We start from the raw sequence: 22,694 nt of genomic DNA, 5'->3' as shown, positions 1-22,694 counted from the left end.
GGGCTGCAACAAATGATTATTTACATTATGAATTAATCGCTTATTTTGAATCATTCTGTCATGTAGGACTAGATGTTAATATCCCTTAATTGCACACCTGAGACCTGCTGCCTAGACTGCGGGATGGTCAAAGGGGGGGTGGCGGCGGCATCTTTTAGGTTATCAACTAGTCGCCCTCTTTCCTTGATGTTTCGCTGATAGGCCCAGGACACCTCCAGATGGTTCAGCAGTGATTCCCAGTGTTTTGGCCTCACCCCCTGGATACCATCAATTCACATGAGCGCCCAGGTAGAGGCCTTTCTCTTCATACAGAGCCACTGACTGCCATTTTCAGCAGCTCTGGAGAGGTCTGACCGCTGTCTGGCGGGCCTTCCCACCACCACCATCTCCTGCAGTATCCTTGAAGTTGATATGGCTACAAACCCTCTGCAGCCTACTTCAAGCAGTTGGACATTTGCTTTCCAGCCTTTATTTTGAATCATTGAGAAATAGCGGACAATTACAACTTGCTCTTTTTGTCAGACCAGGAGTCCAGAACCAAAGGATATTCACTTTGCACGGATATGAAACAAGGAAAAGCAGGAAACTCGCATTTTAAAAGTTGAAACCAGTGACTGTTTATGCATTTGTTGTTGTTAAATGACTTAAACGAGTGATTATTAAAATTTGAAATATTCTGCAAATTATTAAATCGAGTGTTTTTTTTAATAAGCATATTTATATTTTGAACTGTTTTGTAGTACGAAACACGCGAACAGAAGCAACGTGCTTTAGTGTTTACAATGCTCCTACTCAAATTTTTCACACTAGCAGCGAAGCACTTGGCGTACTGCAATGACCAGAACACCTGCACTCACACATGCGCAGTCGCGTCTTTGCTGCACGACCCTGATCAAAGATCGTAGTCTACGGCAGCAGATGCCTTCTCGGTACCGTTTTCATGAACGCTGTTGGTATCCCAAAATAATCCGGGCGGAGTGAGAGCTCTTCGGCTGGACAGACGGGAGTGACAAACTGAGGGAAAATGTCTCCGTTTTCAAAGTCGTTGACGTTGTCAGGCAGGAGAATAGTTGCAGCTTGCGCACGGAATCACTCCTCTCTTACAAGTACGTTTAAACCTTGAACTGTTATCTAATTTTAGATAGCCGTGTTGCACGCTACTAACACATGGCAGTACCACTGCAGTGAACTGAGTTAGCTAGTCGGCCAGCTTTAGTCGGTTAGCTACAACGTAATGCTGAGGTAAGGTGGATAGACGACACCTTAACATAACGTTAGGAAGTGCTCATTTTACTTAAAGGCAACTAAACTTCTGTGCAGGTGTGTGTACTGTTGTCTTAACGTTCCTTAGGGACTTTTGTGTTTAGCATACGTAACAGTTTGATTCAACTTTCATTTTGGAGGATGTAGTTTGAGCATTATAAGTTACAGAGATGTGTTTGGCCCCTGTCTCCTGAATGGCTGGTCAGTCTGCTTAAACAATGTTCTAACACATTAGGTATAACACGGAGGAAACAAATCATTAAAATTGAAAGGGCTGAGGTCAGAAAATGATTCATTCAATTCAACAGCACCATAAACTGCAGCCTCCAGAAGGACATGCTAATGTTGATGTAATTTACTAACTCTTGATAATCCCTCTGTTTTTGTTTCTGTCTAGCTGAACTGATTGAAAACATGGATAAGAAAGCAACCTGGGACCGCTTCTACACTGAGAGCAGCAGCAGGACATCCACCTTCAAAAACTTTGAGTGGTTCTTCAGCTTTGATGCTGTCCGAGACTTCATCATGCCCCTTTTGCAGACCAAGTCCCACGCAGATGCTCTGCTCCAAGTCCTGGATATGGGTTGTGGCACGTCTGCTCTAGGGCCCTGTGTTTACAAACACTCTCCCCTCCCGGTCCAGGTCACTTGCGCTGACATTTCCCCCGTAGCTGTGCGACTAATGCAGGAACACATCCAAGCCAAAGCCATTCAACCTCACAATCTTTCTTCTCTGCTTGAGTTTGTAGAGCTGGACTGCACACAGCTTCACAAGCACTATGGTTCTATCAGCGTGGACCTTATAGTGGATAAGGGCACCACAGACGCCTTGTTGAGGTCTAAGGAAGGGGAAAGGAAGGCCGGTCTGGTGCTGAAGCAGTGCTTGAAGGTGTTGCGGAGCTCAGGATCTCTGCTCCAGTTCTCCGATGAGGACCCTGATGCCAGGCTGCTGTGGCTGGAGACTGAGGCACAGGAGCATGGCGTGATGGCGGCAGATGTTGGGGTGCAGGAGGTTGGGGAGATAAGGGGAGTGTCTTACTACTGCTACCAAGTGATTCCTCGTCCTCTTGTATAGCAGCACATTGTACATCTGGACGGTCATAAGATTAAATGAGTAAATTATTGAACACGATCGGGAAATGTGTGTTTATTCTCTACTTAATCACTGCATTGCTGTCATTATTTGTCTTTTTTATGTCCACTCCAACACAATTCATCTGTGTATCTATAGTGCAATACAATTATACTATATCATTTTGGTACTATATCAAATTTATGATTACAAATTAATTTGGCACAGAGACAGACAGTTCAGTTATGATGCGGCTGCTTTCAATATGAGTGTGTGTGATAACATCTACACCTAACTGTAAATCAATTTTTAGAGCCCCCCCCCCCATCCCCCCTCTCCATCATTTCTTTTTATCTACAGCCATCTAGTGGCCGGCAGAGGTAGTGTCATCCAGCTCGCCACGATGTAGAACAGGCCTACACAAGCTTTTGATTGTATAGAGTTTACCACTACGCACTTGTGTCTATTATATTTAAGGAGGCTGAGAGAGTTCAATGGACTATAGATAAAGAAAACATAAGCAAATAGACAAAATAGAACAATATAAAGAAATCATCACCACATTGACAATAGAAGGAGGAGCAGAAAGATGGTATATAAGTGAATGTACAACAGAGTTTGATCAGTTGCTTCCTGAGACCAGCTCACATTCACATGTACTTGTTGCATTGTACTCTACTGGATATACACTGCATGCACAATTATTAGGCCAATTGTATTCCTCAGGAATAATTACACAATGCTCTGAATGTTTAACTAAGGAAAAGTGAGTTTAGTCTTGCTCAGGAGAAGATTTAAGTGTGTGGAATTATTAGGCAACTAAATTAAAATAATAATTTCTATCAAATTACTTGTGAATTCTCAATTTTTGGAGTAAGTGTATCAACACAAAATGTCAAATAACATTTTTGGCCTTTCAAAAACATTTAGTGAGCTGCCCTTCTTTTCATTAACTGCCATGAGCCTTCAGTCCACAGAGCCTGTCAGTTCTTGATCTGTTCACCATCAACGTCCGCTGAAGCAGCAACCACAGACACACAACACAAGAGTTTACTTGTCTTCCCTGACTGTAAATCTCATGTTTGAGAAAGGCCCACAAGTTCTCAATAGGATTCAAGTCAGGTTAAGAAGGGGCCCAGGTCATTATTTGAGCATCTTTGAGGCCCTTGCTGTCTAGACAAGCAGTGGAGTACTTGGAGGCTTGTGATGGAGCATTGTCCTGCATAAAGATCATTTCCTTCTTGAATGCTGAAGACTTCTTCCTGCACCACTGCTTGATGGAAGTAAATTCCAGAAACTGGATGTAGGTTTTGGAGTTAAGTTTCATTCCATCTTCAACCTGAAATGGTCCAACGATCTCATCTTTAATAATAGCAGCCCATACCTGTACACCTCCTCTTGACACTTAGGGGTCTGGGATGATTGTGGAGTGTTTAAAGCAGAAGGGAACTGGACACAGCTCCAGTGATCTGTTGAGTAAAACACATTCAGGTTGTGAGGAGGTTCTCCGCAATGTGCGGGGATGGTCTCCTGTAGTAGGTGAAAATCTGCAGGCCTTTCCACACTGACACAGGATTGTTGGCTGAAAAACAGTTCAGCCAGTTCCAGTTTTTCCGAGTAGCTTCTCTTTGCCGCTTTGACCTACTTTGTCAGCTTGTTTCTGGCCTAGTTATACAGGATTCTGTCCCCACTTCTGTAGGAGTAGCTACACGTACATAAAACACATACCTTTGTCCTCTCACACACACCCAGTCCAACCTCTTAAAACATAAAAAGAACCATGAATTTCCAGGCCCGAAGTCGCAAAGAAATAGTAGCATAACCCACTGACTTTTTTAATTAAACAAAACTAGATGCAACTTGATAATAAGTGTGCTTTGATGGTGTTGGATAGGTAGATTTCTGAACTTTGGACAGAGACAGGCTAACTGTTTCCAGTCTTCATGCTCAGCTAAGCTACCTGCCTTGTGGCTCTAGCTTCGTACTTAACAGACATGAGAGTATTGCTCTACTATGAAACCAAATCCTTTCCATGCTGATCAAAGATAATACGAGAATCCCTTAAAATGTGATACATTTGCACATGAAAATGATTATAAAAATGTATTTATTTATATGATTATTAATAGGAAGAATGTTAGAAAATTAAAGACAAATAAGGAAGAGTTGATTGTTATTAGCTGTGTATTATTGATAGTTTTAAATGTGATTATTAAAAATAGATGAATTTACAAAGAACATATTGAGCAAACAACATTAAGCAGCAATATATGTCAACGAAACAAACAAATAAATTGTCAAATTCTTTGGAAGCCTTATTGCATTTCATGACTGCCAGTCTCCAGATTGTCCTGTTTACAGCATCTAGGAACTAGAATCACCACCCCATGGTTTTATTTTTTGACTAAATGGAAGTTATCACAATATTGATGATACGTTATGTATGATTCCAGTGAATATACATTGTTAATGTGATTAATGAAGGATTATCAAAGATATATTGGCTAAACAGGTACTTAATGTGTAACCATAAGATGGAGCAGAGCTACACACTTGGGGTGCTTTTGTTTTCCCCTGGTGTTTTTCAATGCAAAGCTTCTCTATGAGGTGTAGGTGAAACTCACTCACTCACTCACAGGATCACGATTAGCTAGGCGTGCTTTAAGACAGGTTTGTAGTCACATGATTCAGATGACGGTCTAAATTCAGAACGATGGAGGAAGTGAAAGGCAGAATTGACGAGATGGAGGAAAGCCCGTACTGTGGTAGTTTTTGTTTACTCATTGTCAATTTGTATGAAATCTGAAATCACCCAATTCATTCTTAAAGTATTGCTAAAAATCTATTTTGAGGTCACAATGACCTTTGACCTTTGAGTCAAAAGTGTCATCTATTCAACCAACTGTGAAATATGGTCACAATCTCCCCCAATCTCCTGAGCTGTCGCAACAAAAAGTGTTATTCCAGGACATTGAAGTTTCACATAATTTTAACCCACAGACAGCTTGTTCACAAATTCCACTACACCAAAGACATGAAAAAGTAATAATACAGTGCAAAGACTCGTTCACAGTAGTCATCATCACAGTGCACCACATATCTGAAAATAGTCTATTTTAAAACAAGCTGAAGAAGGTTTCTGGATCCTCTCCATCCTCTTCTTCCAGCAGGGCGTCCTCACAGAAGGTTGGAGGGTTGAGCTGCTGAGGGTCCTCTAGTCCAATGACGTTGTTGAAGAAGCTGAAGGTGGAAAACAGACAGAATTTTTATTGAAATTGTGCAGACAAACACAATGTATGCTACTGTTATTCTTTACTGCAACCAAGAACACAGAAGCTCCATATATGCTGAAGGATACTTGGAGTGTGGGGCAAGAAAATCTCATTATAAAACGAAGATATAATGGCAATTTTCTCCTGTTGTTTAGTGTTTTTTTTTCTCAGAGGTTGAAAAAGTCTGAGTTGTAATCATTGTACTATGACAAGTGTCCAAATAGCATATTAAAGAACAAATCAACTCTTCAGCTATAATGCAACCTTTGAGCTTAAGATTTTGCTCCACCTTGGAACAGAGCCAGGCTGTTTCTCCCTGTTTCTAGTCATTACGCTAAGCTAACCTAACAATCTCCTGGCTGGAGCTTCATCTTTAATAGATATGAGAGTGGTATCAATCTTGTAATCTAACTCTCGACAAGTAGGTGAATAACCCTATTTCCGAAAAATGTTGGACTATTCGCTCATATGTCACAGCAACCATTTGGCCTGTGCATAACAGGAAACACACAGATTTAACTATAATCATGGCTCTGTTTTTATTAGGTACAGTTAGGTACAATACCAGTATCCACACACCGATGCACCTAAATAAAATGTGGTCTTTGAGAAAGAGTTATTGTGTGCCATTTATATATTTGTTTTTCGAACAAGCTTCTCAAAAAGCCTATGTTGTGAAAACTCTTGTACTTCCCTCTTGTGAGTTGTCATGTGTTTGCACTGACCTTGTCACGACCCATCCACTCTTTTCTGTATAAAACAGAGTGCTGACTGGAACACATCCAAACTCAGTGACAGTACTCATGTACTTTGCTGCAGAGACAGAAATGGATCACATGTGAGTCGAGGCACCACAACCAGACCAGCAGGTTCTGGAGCATGAAATACTTCAGGCATTGATTAGACTGAAGAATCACAGGAAGTCATGTGCTATGTACACCGCATGACTTTTTAATTCTTCTGTCAAATTTCCCCTGCTCTCTAGCTTCCTCTTACTGTACCTGTTCCATTTCTCAGCTTCATCTCTCCCACCCAGGTGTTGACCAGGAGTCCCTGTCCTGGTCCAGAGGAGCTGCCCAACACAACCTGTCCTAGCAGGGACGCATTCCGTGGGATCTCCAGCGGGTGGAAGCGTGTGCACAGGTGCTTCTTGCAACATGTGCGGTCCCTGTAGTTTATCTTATACATAACACCCTGCAGGAAAGGATTGCATTATACAGTGATTTGTATTGTACATGACATCTCCTAATGCAGATAACCACTGCTATGTTGTCATTACCTGTCTGTAGAGTAGAAGTACATCAGAGTGGAAGGTCATGTTGTTGTAAGATCCAAACTCTCTGAGGCGGATGCGCTTTCCCAGTGCGTCATAGCTGTACTTGGCATAGGCTGTCAGCTTCTCACTTTGGGTGGACTTGGGAAATGACACAAAAATTATTGAAAGTTTCCTTATTACAGCAAGCTTATTGCTTTGGCTGTGATCCCATTACTCCAAATCAACAGTAATCCAGTATGGTGAATAAAATCTTTTTCATGCATTATCAGGAAACTTGGTTTACACAGTTGCATAATCACCTGCGGAAAAAAAAAACTTACCACAGAGAGCCTTCCAGTCAGCAGCGGCGGGGATCCTGTTAAAATGAAATACGTGTTTTCACTGTTTTATTATAAACAGAGCATTTACATCACAGCTGTGGCTAAGCTTGCGACATCATGTTTCCTCATAAATGCTACAGCAAAAACAGAACAGCCTGATTGGTATTGATAGTAGGTAAATTAACTCAACATCTGTGCTGTTGTACTTACTGCATATATGTGGTCTCTGAGCTAGGCAGCCCACTGACAGGCACACAAACAGGACGAGGGATCTCATGCTGTCTGATGGTATCCACTTTAGTCTGCACAGAGGCAAATGTGCTGCTGCTTCAAGGCGCTCACTTCCTTATAAACAAGCTGGTGAGGCTCCCAGTCAGCATCCACTGCCAGGTTTTCTTTGTGTCCTCAGTAGCTCATACACCTGTCCTGTCAGAATAAAAGCATTTGATAATATTTCTTTCAGTAGAGCCATATAACGGCTAATGTGTTGATCTATATCTAAATATTAAACCTTTTGACTTCCAGGGAATTTAGAAAGGAGAATTTGTGTTCCAGGGTCTAAGACACAATTTCCTCTTGAACACTCAAAAGAAATTTTATGCAAATGAAAAGCATACAAATAGTTCAGTTGCCACTCCAGGGTAAAGCTCAAACATTATTCTTATTAATGTAAAAGTTGAGTGAAAAGGTCAGATTCTGCATTTTGTTGCATAATCTTGTTGTATTACCTAAAGGACAAGGAAGAGTTGAGCACAATAAAGATTTTTGATCATTTGCTTGCTTGGGAAATGATGTAGGCATCTCTAATTGAGCTGTTCTGGTCTTTGCTCTTCATTAGTATTAATGTACATCACCAAAGTTCAGCAACAAATCCATAAAATAGGATATGTTGCTCAATGACTTTGCTTGTCTTTTGTTCAAGGTTTACAGCTCTAACGCTATCAAATAAAAAATAAAAAGATTCATCACATATTTCAAATTCCACTTAAAAGATTCTGGAAAGTTGATTTCTAAAATGATACAGTCATGTTAATTCATTTTTCTGTTGTCACTGGAGACTTAGTAATTTATAGTATAAAAGATGTATACTTAAATTCCTGTCATTAATCCCTTTTGCCCTAATATTACAATGCTGTGTATTGTACATTTTCATTACACAAAGAGACAAGGTGAAATATAGTCATTTGTTCAGTATTCTTATATTTTTATTGAGACAAGTGTGGTCACACGCCAGTACATTGTTAGAAAGTAGTAGTATGTAAGTGGAGTCCAGAGTCTGGAGGCTGGAAAAAGGAAATAGCGCTTATAGATGCAAAATGAGCCGGAGAGCCGAGCAGAATATTCCACATTACACACTTTTAATTCCATTGTCAACATGAAAACGTCAGCTTTAGGTGCAGCTTTAGGTTTAAGCCAGAAATATGCATTAAAAACAGGAATTTCAAAATGTGTACAAATCTGACGCTTGGAATTACACGTGCTCAAAACAATGATTCAGTACAGAAGATCCATTTTTTAAAGGAGGCCCTCAGTGCTAGTTATTGAACAAGCTGAGGAAGTTAGCTGGCTCTTCAATGTCAACCTCCATCTCTGCACTCGGGCAGAAGTCTGGAGGGCTGAGGAGACTGGGGTCCGAAATCCCGATGATGTTGTTGAAGAAGCTATGGCAAACAGAAAGACGGTCACATGACGATCACTTGGTCGGACGCTATATTTCAGATTCAGTCAGTGATGAAAATGTAAACTAACCTTATCACCGCCCATCCAAACTGGTCCGTGTGATACACAGTGCTGACAGGAATACATCCAAATTCAGTGACTGTGGTCACAAACTTTCCTGTAGGTCAGCGGAAATGTTGGAAAAGTGTTAATTAACTGGGATTGATGATTAAACAGTTAGGACAGATCTAACCATTACATGCTCTCTAACCTGCGTTGTTGGGCAGATCTCCCATCCAACTGTTGACCAGGAGTCCTTGTCCAGGTCCAGACGAACTGCCCAAAACAACCTGAGCCAGCAGGGATGCATTCTTTGGGACTTCCAGAGGCTGGAAGTCTGCCTTCAGAGGCCTTTTCTTGCACGTGCGATCATGTTCGTTAATCTCATACATGGTACCCTGATGGACGAAAGAGAATGAGGATGACTGTTGATTATTTTGATTAATTTCTTTCTTTTTTTTTTTACAAACAATTTTATAGTTTTTTATATTAAAAAATAAATCCTTCCAAGTATTCAGTACATGTGAGTCTGGACAGACGTGGATGTAAATTGCAGCTTGACTGGTTGGTGGAGGCATAACATTTTCTAAATCACAATGCATATTTATACTCAGTTTTTAAAATATTGAAGATTCAGGATGAATGTTTGAGTACCTATAATATTCCAAAGCAGGTCTGTATGCTTCTACTTTGAATAAAATTATTTCCCATGTACTTTTTCTCTTCTGATCAGGAGCATAATCGCTCTAAAATGTTGATAAGATGTTCATATCATTGCTTTTGTCACCTCTTTGAAGAGCAGAAGAATGTCAAAGGTGAATGTCTTATTCTCATAAGTGCCCATCTCACTGAGCCGTGTCCGTTGTCCCAGTGCATCATAGAGGTACGTAGCGTATGCCCACAGCTTTTCATTCTGGGTGGACTGGAGAAAACGATGGTGATGAGTTTACATCTCCCTCTTTCACACATTTCGATTATTCTTAGGCATCATGATCAGATCCTGCTTTATTGTGCTCACATAACGTATTTTGAAACACTCACCATAGTGAGGGCTCCGCTCAGAAGAGGAGGACTCGCTGTGTTATGGAAGAAATTGTGAAATCATGACAAATGATTTAATATAAAGCACTCATTTGACAGAGTGAAATAGTGTTTAATAGGCCTAAGGGTTAGGCTACACAAGTCAGCAATGGAAAACATTTCCAATACAAATATTTTTTAATAATATAAGGAAAGCATAAAAATGAATTCCCACAATCACTTTTCTCTCTGTTATTTAACTTACAGCATGGATGAGGCTTCTCGGCCAGGCAGCCTGTCAGTACGCATGTTAACACTACCAAGAGTCTCATATTTTACAATTCAGGCTTCTGTCGTCAAGCAGCCACAAACACTCTGTTGCTTGAGGGGAGTCACTTCTTTATAAATACGGACACTGAGGCTCCGGGAGAAGGACCTTCTTCCTGGTTTTATTTTTAACCCTGCTGCTCCCATGAGAGCCAAGCCCTGAAACACCTGATACATCTCAGTGGAGAGTGAAAGGCTGGTGAATATTTTTCATGGAGGACACAATTGTACAGAATATTTGTATAATTGTTAAAGATGATATGTTCCTACACAGCCAAACTAAGAACATATATAACAAAATAAACAGATGATTTCTCAGTGAAATATGTTTTAGGCCATGCATGTAGATGAGTGAGAGTGAGGCTTGTGAACAGTGGGTCAGGGGTAAACAATGCTGTTACTGTGCACAAAGATCAAGGCTAACAAACCCAGAACTGGATTTTGGCTGAATGGAGAGGAGGATCACATGTGCTAATAGCTCCATGGATTACTTCATTGTCATATGATGTGGAGGTGTGGGACTGCAGTCATCTGAGTACCTGATTATCATGCCATCTTCTTGCCTTAATGATTTACTCTATTGAGTACATATATATATAGATAAAGGGACTTTATTTACTTACACATAAAGTTCAGGTCACATAGTTTTGGAAACCTGCAATAATGCAGTTTGTATGTATAAACCAGAGAACAACACAGTTCTCCTACATTAATGTCAGTAAGTAAAAGACTGGCTACATTAATCTGGGTATGTTTTCCCTTTCTTACTTGATCATGCTGCATCGTGATAGGTTTGATGGAAACAATAGCAGAACAATACTTAGATCTATTGTTAAATAATCAAAGATTCTTAAATGTTCAAGAAGCCTTGACATTTACAAGGTTAACTGATTTAAATGTGTACAGCAGTCACCTGACTGGCTGACGTATGGCAGCTAAAATAAATATATTGCAACCTGCAATCATGCAGTCTATATGTATAAACCAGGGGACATCACATTTTCTCCTACATCACCATCACTAAGTAAAACAGTGGCTACATTAATCTGGGTGTGTTTTCCTTTTCGGACTCAATCATGCTGCAGGTTTGATGGGAAAATAGCAGGAGAACAAGACTTTGTTTTCAAAATCTATTGTTAGATAATCAACAACTTTTAACAAATGCTTGTCAATGATAAAGAAACCTTGACGTTAACAAGGTTAACTGATCTAGAGGTGTACAGCAGTCACCTGACTGACTGACTTAAGTTTGCTTAAGTAAACATTACAACAAAAGTACTTTTGATTTATAGAATTTATAGAGTCTTGAATTTGTTGTAGTGACTTGCACCAAATCACTACCCCATTATGTTTGAGTAAAGATGACTAAATCTTAATATGTAATCTGCTTACATTTGACATACATGTTGAAAGTCACAACTGATGTTGGCAGATTTTTATACCTGCAGTGGAAATAAATCTAATGATTGTTAAAGTTGAATTGGAAATAACATGTGCAACAAAGCTCAACAACTAACACATAGGGGCAATGAAAGATCTACACAGTGCTGATGATACAGTCAACATTATTCGTCAGTGTCAGGTGATTCCTGCACTGCCAGTCCAGTTATACAGCAATCCAGTAGCATACTGAAGAGACGGTGATAGGTACCGAAAACATTATGTCCAAAACAAAACAACACAAGTATTTTATAATTATTGCAGCAGGAGCTAAACTGAAATAGAACTTATCTTGGAATTCAGCGGCTGTAATTCACAGACTAGATTATCATTCAGAGTATGGAGAAATAATCACCTTTCTAACACCACATAGGCCAATAATTTAAATGTCATCCAACTCTGTCCTCTTTCAGTAAACTACAGAATTAGTTGATCCAGGTAACAAAACTCCTACATTGTGCAGATTAAATAATAAATAATTTTAAACAATTTAAAATGTAAAACCTCACACCCTGTTTACATAAAAGGTACCAGAAGAACTGAAAATACTTTACAATTTATGTCAGTTGTGGATTTGAATCATGTAAACTTTGAAATATGTAAACTTGCATCAATAGCATGTTACTCATAATTTAACATTATCTTTTCACTCCCACATACAAACACATCTGCACATTCTCAAAGTTTCTGGGGCAGAACTTGAGGCTTTCTGTCCACTGGAGGCAGTTTGAGCAGCTGGCAAATCCCGTTGCACTGTGGTCCATGTTGCTCTTCTAGGAAGTACCTGAGGCCTCTGGCAGCAAAGTTGGAGGGACCTTTAGGGGTCTTGGTGGAGTGAATCTGAGGATCAGTGAGGTAGGTCAGCCCTTTGCCACTGGCAGTTACCCAGCCTGTGAATAAAAAGGAGGATTAGGATGCGTTCATCAGGTGGAAAGGAGTGTGACAGGATATGACAAAATACACAGTTTGTGGAAAATAATCTCACTCTCGGGGATTTCAGTGAACAGTGACACAAACACACACACACACATACACACCTTGCAGGTCTACAACAACTTCCTGGCAGTCAGAGAACTGGAAGGTAAAGTGTCCAAAGGCAAGGCCATATTCTGTAGCCTGGAAACTCTTGTTCTTCTTCCCAGTGTTGTTCGTCAGTTTGACAAAGTCTCCCAGCATGTAGGGCTCCACGGTTACACAGCCTACAATCTCATTTCCATTCAAAATCTATGCAGGTACGGAAAACAAGAGGTAAACTAGTAAATATTTAAAGCCTTTCTTTGTACAAAACTAATACATTTAGCTGAAGAGATACAGCTGTGTATTTGTGTTGTATAATTTTCTTCTTCTTTACAGGAAATGTGGTGTTAGAAGATGATGGTTTTCTGTCACTGCTCATTATTCTCAACTGTCTTGGAATATGGTGTTTTAAGGAGGAGGTATTAAGGACAAAATGGCAAATTCAGTTGTTTTTTTTGATCCCATTCATTCAGAGAAGAGCAGAGAGACAATTAAGAGAATACTAAATACAAAATATCGGCACCGTCATGAGAGTATTTCTAGCTGTAAACTGACAACTGGGGTTTTCCATTTGAATTTCAACCAAAACTGCTCCAAGGCTGCTGCAGGCTATCCTGCGCTCTGCTTTCTCTGAAGGTATGTGTATATGTAGGGGGTCCTAATAAAGTGGTATTTATGAAAAATTTTCTTTCTTTAATTTCCCTAAATGAGGTAAAACATTTTTTTTTTACAATAAATGTTCATTTCCTCTTTATGTTTTGGCCTCACCAGTAGTGCTTCCGAGGGAATGAAGAAGATCTGAGCCATGACCTCCTTGTCGTAAAGACTCTTATTGAATTCAGTCACATAGTACTGGGCTGTCATCTGTCGCTCCACATCTTTCAGATGGAACTGGATCGCCTTTGGCTTCAAGTAATCTTTACCCACATAACTAAGGACATAAATACACAAAGTGAGACTTAAGTCATTCTTTTCAGGTTGTGCCTAGAAAGTGTGGCTGCGTACCTGCTTAACCTTTCTTCCTGGTGTAAAAACTGTACCCATATTGCCGCTCTCTGCTTGCCCTGCATCCCCATTGGCTCCCCGATGTAAACGCAGGTCTCCCTGGCTGTCCACAGGCCTGTGGCTTTGGAGAACTTTAAATGAAGAGCACCTAATAGACATTAGCAGAACAGTTACAATCAATGTTTTATTTACCCTTTAAGCCACAGTTGAGTTTCTACATATAATACAGCTCATAATTAACTTCAGCTTGTGCTGATTTCAATGCAAAGACCTATCAGCTCAGCACAGAAAATGTGGCGATACTAGAAATACATCAGCATGCTAACATGCGCACAATGACAATGCTAACATGCTGATATTTAGTATATTTAGCAAGTATGTTCATTATGATAATTTAGCGGTTTAGCATGCTAAGATTTGTTAATTAGCAATACACAAAGGGCCCTATTTTGGTGGCAAACAAAGTTGAAATTCACTTTGCCCGTGTGTGTTGTATTGGGTGCAGCGCAGAGCACTGGTGGGAGGTTCATTGAAATTAGGCCGTGTACACAAAGCGAGTTGTTGATCTTCTGTTGGAAATTGGCACATCACATTACATTTACATTCATGAAATTTCCCTGCACCCGAAAAAGCACATGTCACAATTCTGATACAAGCTTGAGCAATAATTTCTGTTTTAGCAGCGATCGGCTTTCTTTCGGCTGCACGAGCAGACCCGCCTGGTCAAAGCTGAACAAAGGTGAATTCTGACCAACGAATTCTGCTGAAGCACGTTTGGACCTGCTTGTCATTTGGGCTTTGACAGAAGCGAATGGGTGATGGAGTGAATATTTGTATACCAGAAATGTAATGTGACCATGCCTTAGTCCCAGAACCATGTCTGTTTCTGGCACAACATCACTCTGCTGCACATTTGATGATGAAAATGAAATACTTGCATCAATAAAGTAATTTCATTAAACACTCCCTTGCAGATTTGTTTCAATCTGCATAAAAAAAGTTTCAAATGGTTAAAGCAGGAATGATTGTAAAGCAGTCTGCATTGCTCTATAAATGAATAGGAGTGATTCTTACAGTAAATTATATTCCTGCAGCCATCTGAAGGCCGGAGGACACATAAACTGATAAATCTGCAGCCTTTAATTTGAGAAGCGGTGTCACAGTGTCACAGGGCCATCGCGCACAGCCGAGTCAGATTAATGCGAACATAGAAACTGCTTCACCAGAATATTACAATAGGTTTCAAATTCTGCCTCTGAATGTAGATTTTTGGTTCTGATTGTTCACATCACGCCACTCTGCATCACCCAGAAAACAATATTGTTTCCCGGAGAAGCCATTTTTCTATTTGTTGAGCTGTTGCTGTCAAGGCACAGCTGTTTCATGAACCAAAGTGTGTGCTTGGAGACTCCCTCACAGACCATGCACCCAAGACCTCGTCTTTGCACTTCTGTGATTAAAATAGGGCCCAAAGCATAAGTGACACTGATTGGAATTTAGTTTTGCAGGTATCTGGTCATAAACCATAGCAGACATTAAATGAAAAGTCAGGGTATCACCGACGTTACTACAACTCATGGCAGTCGACGCAATAGTTGTTGAGATCAAAAGTGGTGGACTGCCAGACCAACACTGTTGTCCTAACTTTCCTGCTAGTGGTTAAAAAGATATACCGATGATGAAGACATATTTCAACAGTAATGTTCAAACTTACTGTGGGCAGATCTGTGTTTATTGAGTTTGAACTGTGTCTTCTCACTGTGAAGTCTCTTCAGCAGACATTCATGGCAAACTCCAGCCAGCAGGGCTTGGTAATCATGCTGGGACAACAAATACTGTCTCTCAGGAACAACACCAGCTACTATGCTGTGCTTTTGGCAGCTGTAGCACAAGGGGTTCTTCCTCTGAGGGGCATTCACTTTTTCTGTAGAAGTACCTTCACCGCGTTGGCGTCCACTTTGATCGTCCTCCAGCATCTCAAATGAACTCTCTGTGGAGGTTTCGGTGGGAGCACATTGTTCTGGGTTTGTGTGTGGGATTGTTAAGGAGTTTTTCGCAGCAGGTTTTACAGATGCTGAGATATCTTCGGTGTCCATATTTGGCAAAACATTAAGGCTCTCCAGAGGTTGTGGCGTGGATGAGGCTCTAAATTCCCATCCAGATGTGTCTTTTTTGTGCGTATGATCATGAGCTGAATTATTGGTTTCTGAATCAAGTGTTTCCAAGAGGAAGAAGCTCCCATCTGACTCTGATGACCTACTGCCTTGGCCGGTTCCTGCTTTTGACAGGCTACTCGGCTGAGGTTTTCTGTTTGTGGGGGAATTCAGGTTAGCTGAGATTTTCTCCCATGATGACTGGGAACCGAAACTGTCACCGAGCGAGCTAGAGGATGTCCTAATAGCTAGCTGGGATAAGGAACGTGCTGCTCCTTCAGCTTCTGGCAGTTTCATCGGCACACCAACAACATGAGTCATCCAATCGTCCTCAGTGGCCAGTGTCTCTATTTCAGCTTGCAGCACTTCAAACTTCTCTGAATCACTACTCGCACTGGAGGAGGATGTGGCAGGTATTGCAGATCTCGGGGCAGTATGGGAACTGACACTAGAGTTCCAGCCCTGTAAGTCTCGCTTCTTGTTTTTATTTTTTCCCGCGGATAGCATCCTGTCTGACCTGTCATCGTCAACCTCAGTGGTCAGACAGCACTGGTTGCTTGCATTTGCTTCAAGTTCAATGGCAATACTTCCCGTGTAGCCGCTGCTGCTGGGCCTAGGAGACCCTGAACTACTCAAGGAGAAGTTCTGCCATGAAGAGCCAAGGTTATCTGTGCTTCCTAGGGTGGTACACAGGTCAGACTTCTGAGGTGGGTGCACAGCAGATGGATTTGATCCCCTCTGTTGTGGCTCCTCTCCTTTAGGTGTATCTTTTGACACATTGCAAGCCTCAGTGCTACATTCTGCGTTGAGTGTACCAATGGTTGTCCCCAGTGCAGTGATACATAGCTTCGCACCGTCCATCTCGTCCTTAGTCCCCTTACAGTTTGGGCTGGTTGTCTCACATAGTGATTCATGATACTTTTGGAATCTCTGCATCACCTTAGCGAAACGTTCCACAGTGAAATTTACCGATGTGTCTTTGATGTTTCTGTAGCTGTCAGGGATAAAAGACCCCTTTTCTGAATTAAGGAAAGGCTTCACCTGCAACAGAAGCTTTACTCCGGCGACCAGTTGCATGATTTCGGCACAGATGCCGTCTTTGTCCTGGGTATCTGCCTGGCAGTAATCATAGAACTTTCCTAAAGCTGTCTGGCAAGCTTGAGTTGCCTGCTCCTCGACATCCTGAGGAGTGCCAAGCCACTTGTGCGCGGCAGTGAGGGAATAGGCAGCCTTGAGGAAGCTGTGAAGCTCCTGCTTGCTGGTGACCAGCTCTCCCTCTTCTTTGGTGAGCAGGCCAATTTCAAAAGCCTCTCTAGCCTGCAGAAGGAAAGACTGCTTTTGAGAGTTTGGGCACTCCACTGAGAAACTGTACGATAACAAGCAGGTTCCTTGAGTTACCTGAAGAATAAGAGGTCAGAGTAAGGCAGAAGAATATTTATAGCAGCAATAAGTAATATTTATACTGCTTCAGAATATATTTCTGTTGGACCTGTTCTCTCATTAGCTACCGAACTTATCTCTGTTGTGAAACAGTTGTTGTGAGTTATTTTTTTACATTAATTTATGTCAGAGGTTTTAAAACTGTGAGGCTAGACCCTCCAAGGGGGCGTGAGAGAACTGAAGGGGAGGCACACGGAGAGTGAGTCTTAATTTGTGCCAAAGTTCCTAACTCAGTCAAATATCATGTCAAACACACAGAAATGTTTTTAGATTCAGCATGGATTCCATTGTGATTATATGTTTATACATGTTTTCTTTAGTATTAAAGTAACCCAGTGTAGGAGTCTGTACATTCATGGGTTCAGTGCAAACAGTAACTGTTAATAGCTAAGTCAACATGTAAACAAATTTAGGCTAACATATTAGGCTAAAAAAAAGTGTAGCTCACTTTTAACTAACTGCGCAGTTGTCTCAGTTGTGTCTGCGAGGGGGCCTAGTGTCAAATGGTTTATTATTATTTATGTCAATTGCAGGCAACCACGAGCCATGGCAGAGACCCTTCAATGAAGCAACTTACCGCATTGGTTAACACATAGAGTGAAGTGTACTGGCTGTACACCACCGCCATCTTAGCTGCCTGGGCTGCTGAAAGAAGACGATGGCTCCTGTCCCCAAGTAAAGACTGCACCAAACAATCACACAGACACAGTCAAGAAATTATACAAATCCAACTATATACAAAAAAAACACAACATTATATCAGTTAGGCTTACCAAATCAATATCTGGATTAGTCCTAAAAGAGTGGAAGTCCTCATCATTCATAGACACCAATATGTTGGCCAGTAGGCCAAGAGAGGTTCCAATGCCCTATCAAATATACAGACATGCAGAGCAAGGGATGATGAAAGTGTGAGGATGTGCATGTTTCCAAGGTCATAGTGTGGCAACTTTGATGACAATATTGTAGCCGTGTCTGTTACCTTTTTATCTGGTTGAGGAAGTGCATAGTAGCCAACCAGAGAAGCCCAGATCAGCTCTGCTGCCTCTAGCCACAGACCTGAAACACAGCACAAAATAGCCAAACTATATACAACAACATACATCAGCGAAGAGAAATATTTTCTTTCATCAGGGAAAAAAGATCTTACCTAGCTTTTGCAACGTCATTCCACGCACTTGAACACTGACGGCCTGCACAAGAACTCTGTCACTTTCAGAGTGGTACGCCCAACAACCTGTTTAAGGAAACAAAGATTTGCTTTTTATTTACCTTGTAAAAACAACAACAATAAAGTGAATTAAAATGCCATAAAAGGAACCTACCTGTGGCCCCACTATTGTTAATGAGACTGCTCAGTATGTATTCTGCCTTCTGTAGTTTGCCTGCAGGGATGATGATTATAATGTTCACATTCATCCAGCAATGTATAACAATTACTGTAACAAAACAGTACATATCTCTATAATGAAAATGTGTAATGATGACAGAGTAATAAAAACCTTTTCTCATGTAATTTCCATATTATGTGTTCACATCAATCTATTATATCCCAAAACAATGAGGAGGAAGATGCATTGAGTGTTTCTCATCCAATCACAGTATTCATTGCCAGTGGTGGCTCCTCACAAAACTAAGAATGTACCAGAGTTAAGGTAGACTCTGGCCTGTCGTATGACCAGTTGGGGGGCCACAGGGGTGTCAGGGTAGCGTCTGTGGAGCAGCTTGGCAATCTTCAGCAGCCGGCTGGATTCGTCCATCCAGTAGAGGAAGCGGTCGATTAAGAAGACCACCGCCAGGGCTGTGCGTGCCTCCCGAGCTGTGATGGAAGCCTTTAGGACAGCCTGGCAACACAGTAAGCATATATATCATTTGTTTCAAGTAACACCACAAGAAAGCCCTTACTTAGCTGAGTGATTATTACCAGTAGCTGAGATAGGTGCTTGCTGATGAGGTCGGTTTTGTCATTGGCACTGATTGATTGCTTATACTGCCACTTCTCCGGCACGAAGGGCCACTTCATTTCTGTTGCCTCTTGCAGGAGAGAGGCAAGTTCTGCACACAGCGAGTCTACAGGATATAAGGAATCTCGTAAATCCAAAGAAAGTGTGTGGCAGTGCAAAGGTTAACTAGACTAAATACTTTCTGAATAAAACTGTAAATACATAATTAAAATCTTAAACTTTCTTTTACAAGAGGAAATAACTTTACTTAAAGCTACAGTACAACACTTTCTTCATTATCAACTTAATTCAGGAAAAGCTAGAGAGACTGTGGTTTAGAAAATGTAGTTTTTGCTTAAATTTTATGACGTGTTGCTATATAATATGTGGGAATGCAGAAGAACTGGCCTTTACTGAGTTTAGAAGAAACACTGAGCACTGCCCCGACTTGCGCTACTGATAAACAAAAAGGAAATCCTATCAAATTCATGGCAACTCCATGTTGGATGCGCTGACCATGTGATGCCTTTGTCCCTCATTCTCAACACAAACCATATGTGTGGGTTTTATGCAAGTGTCATTCCACCACAAAATCTCCCAATCTCTAATCCCAATCTGACTTTCTGCCAAACCCAGGTGAAAATAAACCGCATAGCACCATCTTGTGTCTGACCTCTGCAGCTACAGTAGTTCAGCCTCTCTGCCTCAGTGGGCTGGGTGGACCCTTGAGTTGCTGCTACTGCCCTGAGACACTCCTCCAGTAAATCCCCCACCCCCTGGCTGTCCATTCTGGTAAACACTTGTTGCAGCTGGGATTTCCTCCTTTCTTGGCCTCTTCACCCCTGTTGCTTTATTGCAGTGATTCAAGAAGGGGAATCCAAAGGAATGTCCAGACTGCTGCTGAGAAGGGATTGCACCATCAGGTGTGTTTGTAAATTTCAAAACATGAAAGATTCAATCAACACATGAAAAAAAACCCCAACTCATCTCAAATAAATGAATAACATGACAATAAGAAAATACGTTCCTTTTCCTTTCACTGTCCCACACCCCCAATAAATAGTATTTTATCAATACATATATATACATGTCTTTTAATTTTACAGACAGTATTCCTATGAAACAAAGTCACAGGTAATGTAAAAAAAAATTACAGTCCTTTCAGAGAGTAAGAATGGGTCCCTAACATTTAACACTCACCTTATAGTGACCTATACTTTCAATTAATTAAATCAGAATATTTTTATATTATGAAACAGATTTTCAGATTTATCATAAGCCTATAGCTTTTATGTAGCCTCCCAGTATTTGTAAAAGTTATTTATTATTAGGTGAATAAACTCAACTTACTTTTAGTCTAAGGCCAACTTGCAACTGAAGTGGTAGAGAAAACACATCATATTATGGAGTATGATTGTGTTGTAATTTATAGAATTACACAACATTACAGATTTACAACCGTTAAATGCCAAACACAGTGTAGCCTACAAACTTACTGTCATTTGACAGTGAAAAGCCAATCGACCGACATTTAACTGGAGTCACTGTTGTTTATGTCGAGACACAAGTTAAACGTTTGTCTTACACGACTGCCTCTTTTGCTATAATTATTAAATTAATGAAACACAATTGTCATTTAGGTAGTAATTAAACAGCACCTACCGCGAAGCCTACTTCAGATTCTCTTCAGTCTTCCTGGTAGGGCAGGACTATACGGTGCTGCCTTAAAATGCTGTCGGGAATATCGCAATCTCAACGTTAGAGAACTTGTAGCACGACTTCTCCCAGCATTAAACACGGCAAGAATGACAACAGAACAGAAGACAAGACAGGTCGGACTGCAGAATCAATAAGAGTGTGAAGACCAGCTGACAGGGCAATTTACTTACCTACTTTTAATCACACCAATTCGAAAAAATGGTTATTGGTCGATTATTATAAAACGGGCAGGGCCTTTGAAAAAGGGGAGCTCAAGTCAAACGATCTGATTGGTTCACAGAAGTGTTATAATGAGCGTATACAGCCCAGGGCCGGTGTTATGACATCGAATTCCTTTTCACAGATCCATATCATTCCGCGACGAAGCCAGGTGGGACTAGTTTTTGTATTCATTAAAACATGTCTATTAATGAAATAAAACCAAATCAAATTGTAGTGAGTCTATCACTTTCATTTATGCCATGCTTGGTCACCGTTTAATAACTCAAGACATCCTGTGGTATACTCTTATTATATCACAGTGAAGGGGCACAAGGCTTATTATTAAATCAAATTAAATTAAACAATATTATTAAAAAATAATATTATCAATATAGGTTGTGTTATAAATTGAGCAGGGGAAGTTTCTGTTAGCAGCCACTCTAAAATACGGTGACTGACCCAGTGTTTATTTATTTGACATGGGGAATAATATTTCTAAAATTCTACAAGCTCTTTCTTTTACAAAGACACTTAGAAGTGTTGTAGCCAACATTCAAATATACCATTTAGCCTACTGTAACCTTATATAACTTTGATTTCTTCGTATCTAAAGGAAATTCTCATACTAATGATTAGGCCTGTGTAGGCCTACTAATGTACATGGCCATATTTCTTCTACTCTTCTCTCAATGTGCTGACCACACAGGTGTGAAACTTTTTCAAAGCTTCTGATAACAGTTACGTGACATTGTCCATTCGACATAGCAAGCTAACCGCAGCTAACCTAAGGTAGCCAGCCAGCAACACATAACACACCTCACCGCCAGCTAAGTGTTAAAGCTGTGGATTCACACACCTGAAACAACACCTCTCAGTCAGTGGTTGACTGGCTGCTGCTGCTGAACCACTTTCTGTAGAAGGCGGCTGAGGTTTAACGGTACTACTCGTGAAAAACTGTGTTATTTCCACAGGCCATGAGTTGGTTATCTTGCTAGCGTGAGCTTGCCCCAAGAGGTGACAACAGTGAAACAGTCACACAGGAAGACAACAGCTCCGCTGTGACAATGTAAGGGCAGACCTATGGTGACATCTATTGAACGTTGGCTCTAGTGATTTGCTGGTGCAGTCAGAGAGACTTAATGGACATGAAAGAAAGTTATTTTAAAACCCCAAAACATTTGGTGCTTTTGGAGAACGCACTTGGGGCTGGAGGCCCCAAAAGCCCCCTCTAAAATTTCACTTCAGCTTTCAAAAAGTGAATAAGCTATTATACTGAAAACCTTTTAGTGATGAGATGTCAGTTACTTTCCACATATCAGCAAGGCAGCACGTGTTGTAAAATATTATTAAAACAAAAACAAACCTTTGTTTAACTTTTTTATGAAATGAACCATTTTATACACACTGGATTCTCAGTTGAGGATTTTACTTCATCCCACATGACGTGAATGCAACGTGTGACGCTGTGTAGGGGGCAGAAACCCTCGCTTGTAGCAACAGGTCTCCTG

At 40.8% G+C, this 22,694-nt stretch overlaps 4 protein-coding genes across 13 annotated transcripts; 1 reads left to right on the top strand and 3 right to left on the bottom strand.

Moving 5' to 3' along the window:
* Positions 1–913: 913 nt before the first annotated feature.
* cskmt (citrate synthase lysine methyltransferase) lies at positions 914–2,389 on the top strand. Of its 3 annotated transcripts, none has more exons than XM_046065219.1 (2): positions 914–1,106; positions 1,661–2,389. In XM_046065219.1, the coding sequence occupies exons 1-2, from the start codon at positions 1,025–1,027 to the stop codon at positions 2,335–2,337; spliced, it is 759 nt and encodes a 252-aa protein (XP_045921175.1). In that variant the 5' UTR covers positions 914–1,024; the 3' UTR covers positions 2,338–2,389. The 3 variants fall into 3 exon arrangements, with proteins under 3 accessions (XP_045921175.1, XP_045921177.1, XP_045921176.1); XM_046065221.1 differs by lacking the exon at positions 914–1,106 and adding an exon at positions 1,107–1,242; XM_046065220.1 differs by lacking the exon at positions 914–1,106 and adding an exon at positions 1,169–1,320.
* A 2,035-nt stretch (positions 2,390–4,424) lies between these two features.
* LOC123980017 (ependymin-like) lies at positions 4,425–7,557 on the bottom strand. Its single transcript, XM_046064158.1, has 6 exons — positions 7,413–7,557; positions 7,203–7,237; positions 6,886–7,020; positions 6,608–6,800; positions 6,332–6,419; positions 4,425–5,574 (listed from the first exon to the last, which is right to left on the bottom strand). The coding sequence occupies exons 1-6, from the start codon at positions 7,477–7,479 to the stop codon at positions 5,451–5,453; spliced, it is 642 nt and encodes a 213-aa protein (XP_045920114.1). The 5' UTR covers positions 7,480–7,557; the 3' UTR covers positions 4,425–5,450.
* Positions 7,558–8,377: 820 nt separating this feature from the next.
* On the bottom strand, positions 8,378–11,252 carry LOC123980018 (ependymin-2-like). Its single transcript, XM_046064159.1, has 6 exons — positions 10,207–11,252; positions 9,963–9,997; positions 9,709–9,843; positions 9,133–9,319; positions 8,952–9,039; positions 8,378–8,863 (listed from the first exon to the last, which is right to left on the bottom strand). The coding sequence occupies exons 1-6, from the start codon at positions 10,271–10,273 to the stop codon at positions 8,737–8,739; spliced, it is 639 nt and encodes a 212-aa protein (XP_045920115.1). The 5' UTR covers positions 10,274–11,252; the 3' UTR covers positions 8,378–8,736.
* Positions 11,253–11,816: 564 nt separating this feature from the next.
* alpk1 (alpha-kinase 1) lies at positions 11,817–22,195 on the bottom strand. Of its 8 annotated transcripts, none has more exons than XM_046064143.1 (16): positions 22,043–22,195; positions 20,929–20,998; positions 20,617–20,640; positions 19,940–20,166; positions 19,248–19,393; positions 18,969–19,167; positions 18,649–18,708; positions 18,474–18,560; positions 18,306–18,382; positions 18,097–18,192; positions 17,901–18,005; positions 15,445–17,281; positions 13,731–13,878; positions 13,494–13,656; positions 12,746–12,932; positions 11,817–12,598 (listed from the first exon to the last, which is right to left on the bottom strand). In XM_046064143.1, exons 4-16 carry the CDS (start codon positions 20,052–20,054, stop codon positions 12,387–12,389), a joined length of 3,432 nt encoding a protein of 1,143 aa, XP_045920099.1. In that variant the 5' UTR covers positions 20,055–20,166; positions 20,617–20,640; positions 20,929–20,998; positions 22,043–22,195; the 3' UTR covers positions 11,817–12,386. The 8 variants fall into 8 exon arrangements, with proteins under 8 accessions (XP_045920099.1, XP_045920100.1, XP_045920101.1 ...); XM_046064144.1 differs by lacking the exon at positions 22,043–22,195 and adding an exon at positions 21,156–21,172; XM_046064145.1 differs by lacking the exon at positions 20,617–20,640.
* Positions 22,196–22,694: the final 499 nt, after the last annotated feature.

Source organism: Micropterus dolomieu, linkage group LG12 (genome assembly GCF_021292245.1).
Source record: "Micropterus dolomieu isolate WLL.071019.BEF.003 ecotype Adirondacks linkage group LG12, ASM2129224v1, whole genome shotgun sequence".
NCBI lineage: Eukaryota > Metazoa > Chordata > Actinopteri > Centrarchiformes > Centrarchidae > Micropterus > Micropterus dolomieu.
The sequence above is the reverse complement of the archived record's forward strand: the minus strand, read 5'-3'. Positions and strand labels throughout refer to the sequence as shown.